This window comes from Aspergillus homomorphus (genome assembly GCF_003184865.1).
Source record: "Aspergillus homomorphus CBS 101889 unplaced genomic scaffold BO97scaffold_87, whole genome shotgun sequence".
Lineage (NCBI taxonomy): Eukaryota > Fungi > Ascomycota > Eurotiomycetes > Eurotiales > Aspergillaceae > Aspergillus > Aspergillus homomorphus.
This window is the reverse complement of record NW_020291973.1, coordinates 44,182-56,491: the sequence shown is the minus strand read 5'-3', so window position 1 is coordinate 56,491 and position 12,310 is coordinate 44,182. Positions and strand designations below refer to the sequence as shown.

The window sequence follows — 12,310 nt, the reverse complement described above, 5'->3', positions numbered from 1 at the left end:
CCCAGGCTGCAGAGGAAGCAGCCGGTGATACAGGGCCTGCAGAGGGTCAACCTCGCCGCCGCGCGCCGCCTCGCTGCAGCATGTGTGGTGTTCTTGGACATACACGTACGAGGTGTTTAACAAGGAAGGATTAAGCACAATTGCAGGCGTTTAAACAGCTATATAAACGTTTAAGAATACTGCATTTTTTGTATGTAAATCAAAATTCCGATATGGGTGGCATAACCGGCTGCTTGCCAAGACTGCGGTGGCCGACTCGCTTACGTGGCCGACTCGCTTACCGATTACGTTACATTGCGTGACGTCATCGGGGTTCTTTGCCAAGCATTAGAAGTAGCTTGGCTTGGGACAAACGCACAATCAAGCCTGATAACTTCACTGCGCCACGCTACTCCCATTCGGGAGATTAAACAGGCACGGTTTCTTAACTTCCTTTTTGAGGCAATGACTCGGGATGTACTACTGCGTGATCATAGCCAGGTTCTTGAATAATGTCTCCACGAGACTTATCCCTGAATGAGACATTTAATGTATGATTATCTTTCGTCTTCAGCTACAATTCTGATAAATCAATACGATTCTTACCAACAGGTTATTGGTAAGGCCCAGTACCCACGCGTGAATCCTGACAATTTGAATTTGAATTTGAAGACAACCATGAGTCTAAATAATAGTGAGCAATGATGTCTGCTTCGAGGAATATGGTATTCTATTGCAGCAATTCCTATTCTGCCGGTCGTTTAGAATAAGTATATGGGCAAACTACCCAACCCCTCTCTCCGACTAGGACATATCTATTTTGCGCAATTTCGAAAATTCGGTCTCTAAAGAATTTTTCCTTCAACCACGTGTGAGTCATTTATCATGCATTTTGTGGTGTCGATGGGAAAATCTTCATCTTCGTCTATGTTAGCCTTGAGCGACAAGCAGGCGGGCAATAATCTCTTACAATAGTGTTCAGTTGTATCAGAATGATCACCATCACGCTTCAACCATATGCCGTTTTTTATATGAGTCCATTGTGTTCCGATTGCTGCAGATCCCATCATCCCAACCCCAATGTTTGAAGCTGCTGTGAATGTTCCCGCAGCAGCACCGCCCATCGCAGCACCTTGTAGGGTGGCAAACAGACTCCCAGCCTGAACCACCCCGAGTGAAGATTGCCATGCTGCAGCAAATGAGGCTGCAACAGGCCCCGAGGCGCTGAAACCAACCGCGCCTAGTACTGCAGGCCCGGTGATAGGCGCTGTAGCAAGGGCAAGCCCCGTACTACCGACAGCTAGAGCAGTTTTATGTTCTTGCGCAACATCCTGGCCGAAGGAAATAGTGGAGTTTATTGCATCACGTAGGTATTCCATGGTTTGGAAGAGAGATCGAATAATTCTCGAGATTTGAGCTATGAAGGATAGATAAACAGAGGAACGGTCGCTTAGAAGTTTCTCAATCAAAGGATTGGATGTGAACGAAACGTTAGTCCTGCACAACAATTTACAACAAGAAGACTGCAGTAGGGTTTAATTAGTCTTCGGGTTAGAATGAGGGGTAGTGGAACGGTAGTTATAGCACTGACTCAAGAAAATGGAGTGCCAGTGGACTTCCGATTCTATTAGGCTGTCTCCAGTTGCAATATTTACCAAAGTAGCATAGTCGCAATTACTGCAATCCATTATTTCGGCTAGTAATGGTTGATAACAGGGTTCAACCAGTTACGCATATCTATGGCTTTACGCACATGTTGCTACAAGACTGATCATGATTTGTCTTATCGTAGTTTCCTTACTGTGAACCAGTTGATGTCATGCCAGGCAAAACAGATGTGAATAGAACGTGTCTGGCTTGCTAAAATGAGTCGGGGGTAACACTAGCACTAACAGAGATCTTCACTTGGTATAAATAATCTATGCTTTAAGTTCGATCTGGAGGTATGAAAGAAGGCGGTTCACGGCAGCACTTTCCCAGGTAAACGGGACGAATCAAGCCATGTTGAGCAAAAGCGAATACAAGTATGATGTAAAGCATTCATAAATAATCGCAGAGGCGCATGATCACGTTGAGTTGCTGCGATGCTAGGTGCATCGTACCAAAAAGTCGTTTCCTGTATCAGTTGTTCTAGTGCCGATGGATTTGTTCTCTGAAAGGCGAAGGGCAACAAGCCCAACATTCGACTTGCGTGCAAGCATGCAAAATGGGCTGCGAGCGGCCATAGCCTGTTTCTGAACCACACCAGCCACCACCACAATCCTAAGAGTCGCATTGATCTGCCGACTATGCTGGATCATTTCCTAAACAAAACTTCCGGTATTGATGACCGAGTCTACAAGAATTGCTCTGTCTATTGCTTGAATTTTACACTCGATAAGACCCCACCTTTCCAGCTGGAGTCTGTAGATCCAGACCACATTTTGAAGTAGCCGAGGTGCTCGGACTCTCTTCTGCAACTTATCCGCTAGACGCTCGATTGCAAGGAAGAATATTTCATGCTCATTCATAAATGGTACAGCTCAGGCATATGTATTGCTCGAAATTAATATAATCACCGTATATCAAACATTGCAACAAGTTTGTGTGGGCTGGATAATTCGCTGCAGTTACCAATTGCAGCCAATCCCTTAGAAGTAGGTTGCACTAAGTGGCACTGTTTCCACGATCGTGCCAGCATGAGTCTGTAAGTATCCGTGACTCTTGCTACGTATATCTAGAACAGCACCCAAAAACTGCAATGGACATGAACGAAAGGGAGAATTTACAGGCCAATTATGGGCCATTCTTGTATCTGAGTCGACATAACCTTCGTTGGTCACTTGGTCCTCTGGGATCTCTCGATAGCTATCAGTCACCAACCCGAGGAATTGGCGAAAGCTTTCGTAGATAGAGAACGATTCGAAGTAAAGAGTGCCAGCGAATAGACCCAAATCCTGAGCGGTAGCTTGAGGCTGACGGGGCATTGTAAGACCGAGGCCTAATTGTAGGAAATCCAGAGAGTCGAACGACCGCATGATTTTTGTTGTTTTTGGAGTGTAAATGAGCAGTCTTGTCTTCTGCGAGGACCGGATGAGGTGGAAGAGCTCGTTGACTTCGTACTGACTCAGAAGGAGCAGTTCCTGGTTGTACGCATTCGCAAGAACCCAGTGAGCGGGCTTAAGAAAATCATCGGTACAAGCTTGTTCTCTTTGCTTTACAGTGCAAGTAAAGTCCTCTGTCGCGAAGAGACGAGGGGCTAGTGAAGTCGGAAAGTCAAACTGGCCCGCCGAAGTTTGCCGAAAGATCTCAAATGCTGGTCGAACTGCAGTGGAACTGCTTTCAGGCAAAGTGCCATGGGTTACGAGGTAACGAACGTCGTCATGGACACGGTGAAGTGCTGCAGGAAGCCCGGGAGGTCGACAACTCTGCTGCTCTCTCTGAACTTCGTGGCTAATTTGACGCTCATGTTCCTCGTGCAACCCAGGCCCCTGTTGCATACCTCGACCTGAGTTCCCCCAAACATTCAAGAGTTTTTGTATTGCAGAATTACTCGTATCCAGCTTTTCGTCAACAGACGAAGCCTCGGGTTTGTTCCATGGGGCGTATAATTGAGACAAGGTCCGGGCCTCAGGTTCTTGCATATGCCGAATGGCCTCTTGCGGGGGGCTTTCCGCTCGCAACAACTTATCCCATGCTATTTGACGCTTGTGATATTGTAGCCCTTGAGATGCCCAGAGCGGGGCCAAACTTTTGAAAACATTGCATGTCTGGACTAGGGCCCATCGAACCACGTCGAGTGAAGTGATGGCTGTGCCCTGCGATGACATATTGCGACTCACACAAGGTGGAATAACAAACGTCACGGATTGCCCTTGACCTATTCCTCGCATCCTGTTGCATGCTGTGAAACTCTTTGTCAGTCATGATCACGAACGAAAATGATATAAGCGGATCCTCTAGGTCACACGTACCTTGTACTAGTCTATCTTTGGCTAAGCGAGGACCCAATGTCACCGCGGCCCTATAATGCGAGGGAAGCTTCAGATCTACACCGCGAGAATGTTGCTGATCGAGAAACACTAGGCATTTCGCCATGTGTTGTCGAAATGGGGACGATACTAGTCTCTCGACGTGTCCTCCACGATCAAGCACAACCACCTCATCAGACTCATCAAAAAAGATGGCGGCCTCCACATTAGCGGATGCAGTTGTAGAAAGCCACCGTTGCGCAACGCTTCTGTTGCTCAGTTCGAGAATCTGCGCCCCCACGTCTATGATGACCTGAATCGGGGGATCCTGCCGGGAAATGAGATCGAGGAGCTGCTCCGCCTGAAGTTGACAGCCTTGCGTATCCTGTGCTAGAATACACCGCTTGTTCTCCTCGCGTAAAAGGTGGCCCAAGACCATCGCATTGGTATGCAGGAGTTCCGGTAGATCATGCTGCGGCGCAGAATGTGGAAGAAGGAACCGGTTATCATTAGTCCCGCTGAAGCCAGTGGTAAGTGGCCGGTCAGACTTTGAGGGCAGATCCCACGCAGAAGTGCATAGCTTGTGAGGAAATTCTTTCGCCTCCCTTGGAAATACAACTCGCGAAAGATAGAAGTCGATGAGTCCTTTCTGATGCTGCAGATGAGGGTAGAGAATTTTCAAAAAAGCCCCTGTGTCTTCCAGGTTAACACTGGTTAGCGCTCGGAGCTCCTCAGGTAGAGTGGATACATCTCTACGGATCCAGTCTTGGTACGCAGCCTCAGGGTCATTCTCCTTCCCTAGCAGGGTGAAGCAATGCCGAACTTGCTCAACACTGAGGCCGTGGTAGTAGTAGCTCAAGCACGTCAGAATGATTGCCACGTCTGGATGGCCAAACTCTGCGTGCTCGGATGGAACTCCCTTCGCCCGGAACGGCACTGCCATCATGCATCGGCTCGGAGAAAGGCCGTAGTCCACAAGCCACCTCTTTGCTGCTAGGGCGAACCCGAGAATGCCGTGGGCGAGGAAGCCACGCAGAGCCAGCAATTTGCGCAAGACATTCCCCTGCCCAAAAGTGTCTCGGGGGACCTGCACCTCCAGCGGCGTCAGGTCAGGGAACCGGATAAAATTGAATGCGCGATGACGGATATGGCGGGCCCAGAGATGCAGCGGTAGTCCGGGTAGACCTTGTTCGTTGATAGACGTTAGAACCATGTCTACCAAGACATTTACCGCGTCGGCATTCAGAAAGTGGAAAACAGGGTACCGAGCACCATGGTACTCAAAATTAATACTGGCCGGGTCCTGGACATGGAGTTCTCTCGCTTGCTGTTCCACCACCGACAGCAAGCCCTGCACGATTTGCCAGCGATCACTATGCCCATCCAGGGACTGTTGATTTCCGACAGTGTACACTAACTGAAATTTGGGGTCGAGAATCTCGTCGCTCTCGTCAATGATATTCCGGCAATTATCTTGCAGCCACGCCTCTAATGCGATCGCTTTCTGGGCTAGGTTTGGCTTCCGGTACACCAGGTCTAGCCCTACTAAACGAAACGATAGAATATGTTCCGGCAGCGCGATCAAGACTCCTTGATTCTTTTGACATTGCTCGTAAATCATCCTTAAAGCTTTGATCATCTTTTTATCGAGAGGGGTATCCCTCGAAAAAGGCACATGATAGATGGGTCGACCCAGTATCCTGCCCAGTAGCTGAGTGAGTATATCTAAGCTTTGCCGAAAGAGGGGTTTGAGGACAATGATTTGTGGTACTTGGGAGCCGTCTGCTAGTACCATCGCGACCATAGGAGTAATCACGCTGGTCTTTCCTTCGCCCATATTCAACTGCAGAACGGAGTTTCCAGGCGGGTCAGGGCAGATGATCCGCTGTGCAACCTCGGCTTGGCAGGCACGAATGGTGATGTTATTCTCAATCTCAAGTAGAAGCCATTCCGGTCTTGTCGCAGCATCCCATCCTTCACACTCCGCAGCCTCGGCTTCCTTGAAAAAGCCGTCGATATCGACCCGGTCGTAGAAGAGTAGAAGACGTCTGCAGCGACGTAAAGTTGCGACACACTTAGCGAAGCTTAGTATTGGAGTCTTCCACAACTCTGGAACTCGCTGCCATTGATTAGCCACGAGGAGTGACAAGATAGAGAGCACATTGATTTGTGGCCAGAGTAGGCCACTCGCGATCTTTTCTGTGGCTCTATTGGTAGCGCTCAATGCTCGATAAAGACAATTCCAGAGGTCCTCTGTCTGTCGTTCGAGCATATGACATTCACACTCAAGGACATCGCGCGGCACAGGTAGCGACGTAGGTAAACATGGCAAATCGCTTATTTCTAAGGCGTCGAGGCTCTCCTGAAGGCCGTCCCCATATTCCCGATAGTCTGGATCGACATTGTTACGAAATTCAGACACAAGGGCAAGGAGCTTCGAAGTTGTCGCGCTTCTGTGCCGCGTGGGAAGGCGATGCCTGGAAAATTTCAGAGGAGGTGGCTGTGGAATAGGCACGGTAGTCATGATATCACGTGACTGTATTAGGCCCAGTAGCGAGGGTGGGCAATATGTTGTTCTGGCGGAATTAAGATGAAGCGGCGCTGGCGGAACGTTCCGAACAGGCCCCAGTGGTTCGGTTCCACTCGTATTTAGCCGAGCCTGGACCTCTCGAAGGAATCGCAGGAAGGTGCGATTTTGGTACCACTGGGTACACAGCAAAGCACAAGCCTTTGAGGCGCCTTCGTAGTCTAGTTGGGAACAACCCTGGAGCTGAGGCCTTTCGCACGGCCATTGCTCCATGACGTGATCCCGGCATTGAGTCAAGTATATCTCCTTTTCCAGACTATACCTTTCTCGGTCCTCCTGAATCTCTTTCCCTCCTGTTTTTGACAGATTTGACAAAGGCGAACAGTTTTGGAATGGAGCGTAATGGGAGCTGACAAGAGCTGTAATTTCGGATGGAACAGGCTCTTCTCCTCGCTGCAAGTTGAGCACGGGTCCCCGTTCCCCGTAGCCCGGCACCGGAAGATCAGCAAATTGACCCGAAAATGCAACCGAAAGTAACGGTCGCAGGTTGGACAGTTGCTCGTCTCCTTTGAAAGCAATTATACAGAAGAGAGACATGAGGCTGTATGAGCTCTGTCGCCGATCCGGCGACCGGCACAGCTCATACAGAGCGCCCCATGCGTCTCCGAATGACAATTCCAGTAGCTCATTATAATTAAGGTCAGCAACACGCATGGCAGCAAGCTGCACGTGTTTCCATGAGCTCACTGTCGAATACAGTTCTGAACATTGCGGTACCCATTTCGGCCAGTCACGAATTAGAGTCGCCACCTCATAGACACGGCCGCTTCGTTCACTCCCGCTGCCGCGGTCGCGCGCCGAATACGGCGACGGCGTCGGTGCGGAGCGCACTATGCTGCCCCCGAATTCAGCAGGGTAGAACTGCGCGTTGCGGAAACGGGCCCTCTCAATCAAATGTGGCTCACCCCGATCCTGGTAGCAATTCACGTATGCCTCCTGATCCTCCGTGCTGACATTATGCAACATAGAGAATGACTGAGCATGGTCGGCGATCATTTGAACGAGGGCCCGGAAGTCGTCGTGCTGTGCCAGTTCCCCGAGATCGCTATTCCACTCGACTGACTGCATGGTCTTCAGATGACTTGGATAATACGTTCGTCGTGGCGTCAATGCTGCCAGACGCCCCAGCAGCTTGATGCTCTCTTTTTCGAGGGGCAAAGGTGACCGCAACCTCGCCTGCCGCAAGATTCGAAGGGCTTCGGCGGTTCCCGGTCGCTGGATAGAGGGATCCGCGAGAACAAAGCCGGTGAGCGCATGCATATAAGCCTGGTAGAGTATTCCCAGCATATCAGATGGGCCTCGAAGTTCCTGCATATCTCGATCCAAAAAGTACTGGAAATATCGGATGCGACGCTCCTCTGGTGGCTCAATTTGGACGACACTATGATGTCTCGCCTTCCACAGTTGAGCGTCCCCAAACGGTATCAATACCGATCGTTGGCTCTTTTCCTTGATGTCTTGTAGAACCAATTTGTTCTTGAGGCCATAAAAACATCCGATATCCTGGTCCCTGTCGACGATGGCATGCAACTCAGGAGATTCTAACAGACCGTCTCCATTGACGAGAAACCGCAGCCGTAATCTAATCATATCGACTACGACGATGCCCTCTGAATTTTGATACACAATCATATGATCTGGCCTATCCAATGCCGCCAGTAAATTGGACAGTTGGCTGAAAAGTTGGCTATGGACGCCAATCATCGTGCAACGAGGTCGCACCATGACGGCCGGTTCTGCATCCGTGAAGTTGGTCGAAAGACGCCAATTACGCTGATCAGGCTGCCATGCCTGCGCGAGTGGACGGAATTCCAGCGTTTCATCTTCCAGGTTGAGCCAGTGTGCGTAATCTGTGAGCAGACACTGGGGAAAGTCTCCCTGAAGCCAGTCGTGCGGAATAAATTTGAGCACTTGACCGGCCTTCTCAGCCTTGACAAGAAGACGATCTTCTTCCTGTCCAAAATGAACCTATTGACCACAATGAGCTTCTTGCATCACAAGCAGTCTCCTGCCAGAAAAGAAAGGATTACCTGATAGCCTTCAAATGGTCGCGCGGACATGAATCTACATCCAGGCAAATTTGATGGGACGACAATGAGTGTTCGCTGGAGTGATTAGCGGAATTGTACTGAAGAGTTAGATTCTATATCCTTGCTTACCAAGCCAAAAATTCGCTTGTAGGATGGGTCTTGCCTGTAACTCTCGGGGAGACGGCCGGGCGGCGAATTATCGACGAGGAGCTCCCCACTCAGCAGATCATACCGTACCTGCCGCTTCTGTCGCGTTCCATCCGGCGCTACCTGATTGACCGCCCATCGGGTCAAATTGCCGTTCCCGAAGCTCCAGGTGTTAGTTATTGCCAGGTTAGGCACACTATTTCTGACTGCCTGATTGAATCCTGAGGCATCCTGCTGAACCAGCTGACGGGTACGTGTCTCCACATGATGGAGGATTCTGGAGGTCCGCACCCACCCGGCAGCCGCCGGCATCTTACACCTCAGCTCTGGTGGAGTGTTCTCAAAGACAACGATGGAGGCGCGGGTTAGATGGAAAAGATCTTCGGAGCTGCGTAGGATGGTCGTCACATGGTCTGACTCCACGGCATATGTGAGCTGACAAATGCCTCCAACTCGAACAAGTAGTTCCTGATGCGCTTCACTCTGCACGCCAAAATGCGAATCCAGCGCATTGATCAGATTCTCAATCCATCGTATCGTGACCCGTCGACCGCGACGTATGAATGCGGCAGCTCGTTCGACCACCGAACCTGCCCTTGACAAATTGAGCGTGCGGAGACCGAGGACGATCAGCGTTTGGAGAGTCTGATGCTCATTCCAGTTGGCTTCAATAGAGTCGAGGCGGTGTTCCAACGTCTCCAAAAGACGCTCGCTGAAAGATACGTCCTCGAAGACGCGGTGGGCTTCTCTCAACTCCGTCCTGTCGCCGGGAGTGCCTAACTCCCATGCCGCCTGGCGGATCAGAATGCCGACTGACTCTTGATTTAGCGAAAGAGCAGGAGACGCGAGCTCACGTAATATGTTGAGCCACTGTACGCGTTCACCCGCTCGTAAGCAGCCGAATGCGATAAATTCATGTAGGCTCAGCGTGGGGTGACAGTGGGCTTGATCCGCGAGTACCTCGTTCTGGGTATGTCGAAAAGAATCCACCGCATATTGGAGATGGGAATAGGATCCTTGAGGAAGCTCCAATGTGCACAATGGCTTGAGTGTTGAAGATTTGGCCTGGTCGGTAACCCAGCTATTGCAGTCACTGGCACTGTCTAGGAGCTTGAATTGGAGCGGATTTGGGAGGTTGATCTTCTCAAAGTCCACCGGAAAGGGCTGAGGATTGTAATGGGTCCGTCGCCATGACTTCGTCTTGGAACCTAGAGTGAGGCGCTGGCCCCACTGCACGGCAAAATCGTGGGTTTCGCCATAGTTCAGCAGATTCTGCTCCATGTCCTGGGCCCTTTTAACCTCCCGTCGCCCAAAGTCCTGAAGGATTTTCCAGGTGAGATCGCGCCATGCCACGAACCAATGAGGGCAGGCTAGTTCAAAAAGAACAGTCTTAATTGTGCTTTCATTCTCCGGAAGAGGCCACTCATAGATATCGATGAGGATGCTTGATGCCTGGTTTATGAACGAGCATTTCCTACACGTAGACACGCAGTTGTAGCGTCCTCGCGAGTTCAGCTCCATCTCATGTTCGAGCTGTCCAGCTTGGTATTGTAGCATATGGTATCGACTTGATTTTGATTCCCATTCGCGTCTTTTCTCGTGCACTTTGCCCTCGGCGTATTGCTCAATATCCTGTCGCAATTGCGCAAGTCTTCCCGAGGATTCGTAATATGAGACCGCAAAGTTCTCGGATTCAGGGTTGCGGAATATGGACCCACGGTTCTGGTCCCGATGCCGAGCTCGGATATAATTCTCAATTTTTTGGGCTCTGCGCATCTGACCACGCTGGGGTAACAGCAATGGCTCGAGAAATTCGGCCGGGATTTCAGGTGAATAATCCTTCAAAAGCGGGCACAACACGGTGCACATGCGGTCGATGGTGACCCACAATTCTAACTGGGTCAGTCGCATAGTTGACACTGCCACAGGGTTACCCGCAAACAGTTGAGACCCATATCTGTCATACTGGCCGAATCGATCCGCTAACACAGATATGAGGTCCTCTGATAGAGGCACCGACTCAGCCCAGCCACCCATATCATATTCAACCCATCGGTCAAAGTCCAGAATAGACAAGAGGTCATCTTGTCTTGGGATGGGAAGGCCCCGACTATCACGGGAGTCTCGAATCTGACCGTGGCCATCAAATTGTGAAGTCACTTCTTCTGCAAGGCCTGAGGATAATGCTGCTGCAAGATAGGTAGATGATTGAGGGAGAGTCAACTGCAGGTCTTGTTGGGTACATACGATATTGTGCGGGATAGCGACTGAATCATTTCTTCGGATTGTCATCTGAACTTTCGCCAATCTGGTCTTAAGGGCTATGTCCGCCGAGAGTACATGCTGCGCCACAAAATCATAGACGCCACTATCGAGCTTGGTGATTCGACGGGCCATTTTAGCGCGAATGATCTGTAGCTGATCAGCAGAGAGGGCTGCTGGCATGTGATTGGCTTTTATCGCGATTTCGGCAATGAGGTAGAGCATGAAATTCTTATATTGAGTCTGCCCCTTGATATCTGTGAAAGTGCGTCGAAGGACAGTTTGCAGTGCCACACGCATCACAAACCAAAGAGGAGACCGCCTCCAAGGATGTTTACTGGACCTCCAGTTGACTTCATCCTGCATGTGCTTCTCGAAGCATGGCCAGCTGTTATGATTACCGTGTGCCAGAAGCTGGATCATTATGTTTTCAGTAACCATTCCAGGATGGACAGTATCGCGCAGCTCCAGAGCCTGAACTCCGGCTTTCCTGGTAGTAGGAACCATCTTGTTCACAGTCTCAATGAAGAGGCGACTAATCTGTCCTGCTAACCAAGAGCAAAAGTCCGGTTTTTCAGTCATGGCTGCTGGAATTTCCACGCTCTGACCAGGGAATTGACGGAGCAGACTCCCAGGCGCGCGTAGCACATCTGCCGCTCGGGGAGACGCTTCAAACGCATCAAAAATCAATCTGTCACGATCCCGGTCAAAGTAGGCTAGAAAGCCACAATTCTGAGCGCGGATATAGAGCGCTACAGCCCCTGAAATGATGTCAGTCAAATCCTGTACACGATGGGTGACAAATATACCATGTTTTCGTAGATCAGACAAGATACAGGTCAAGGTGTCTTCACACACAGTCTCATGCTTATCAATCTCCTTCCAATGCTCTAGCATGTTGATAACAGTGTTCCAGGGTCCTGTAAATTCTGGCGGACAAGCTTGAACGAATCCTTCTAGGGCTTCAAGAGCCACCTGATACAAGCTTTGCTCCATGGGGCCCTCCAGATCGTTGACCTCTGTATCATTGTGTTGAGGTAGCATTGACGGATGAACGACATGATTGAAGATAAACTTCAACTCGCGCGCGAACATTTTGATAAAACTAACAGGAGGTGAAATATGAACAATAATAATTATTTCTATAGCTTTTTCCAATATGTGTTCTGTCTGTTGCTGCTCTTAGGGCTTTTTTTCGGTATCAGCTATGGCGAGTTAATTTTAAAAGATGATCTTAAATCGTAAGTGATTGATGTGACTAGCATTACCTTCTGCAGATTATAATCGTGCTTTCCATCGTCAGTATCATAAAGAACTATTCTTATGCCATTGTCAATGCACAAACTTCAACTACT

The 12,310-nt window shown here is 49.8% G+C and overlaps 3 protein-coding genes across 3 annotated transcripts; all 3 read right to left on the bottom strand.

The window, feature by feature from the left end:
* Nucleotides 1-754: 754 nt before the first annotated feature.
* On the bottom strand, nucleotides 755-1,682 carry BO97DRAFT_279640 (interferon alpha-inducible IFI6/IFI27 family protein). Its single transcript, XM_025691056.1, has 2 exons — nucleotides 1,571-1,682; nucleotides 755-1,502 (listed from the first exon to the last, which is right to left on the bottom strand). The coding sequence occupies exon 2, from the start codon at nucleotides 1,356-1,358 to the stop codon at nucleotides 825-827; it is 534 nt and encodes a 177-aa protein (XP_025545957.1). The 5' UTR covers nucleotides 1,359-1,502; nucleotides 1,571-1,682; the 3' UTR covers nucleotides 755-824.
* A 384-nt stretch (nucleotides 1,683-2,066) lies between these two features.
* On the bottom strand, nucleotides 2,067-2,282 carry BO97DRAFT_357982 (uncharacterized protein; the record flags this gene model as incomplete). The annotated part of the gene is made up of 1 exon (XM_025692233.1): nucleotides 2,067-2,282. A coding segment is annotated over one exon (216 nt), but the record flags the coding sequence as incomplete, so codon positions are not given.
* A 220-nt stretch (nucleotides 2,283-2,502) lies between these two features.
* Nucleotides 2,503-12,050, bottom strand: BO97DRAFT_447317 (uncharacterized protein; the record flags this gene model as incomplete). The annotated part of the gene is made up of 5 exons (XM_025698761.1): nucleotides 2,503-3,862; nucleotides 3,933-8,484; nucleotides 8,547-8,621; nucleotides 8,676-11,716; nucleotides 11,765-12,050. 5 exons carry the CDS (start codon nucleotides 12,048-12,050, stop codon nucleotides 2,610-2,612), a joined length of 9,207 nt encoding a protein of 3,068 aa, XP_025545955.1. The 3' UTR covers nucleotides 2,503-2,609.
* Between the last annotated feature and the right edge of the window lie 260 nt (nucleotides 12,051-12,310).

Bases quoted from the DNA above. Each gene is read 5' to 3' on its own strand.
- BO97DRAFT_279640 (XM_025691056.1), bottom strand. From the start codon at position 1,358: ATGGAATACCTACGTGATGCAATAAACTCCACTATTTCCTTCGGCCAG.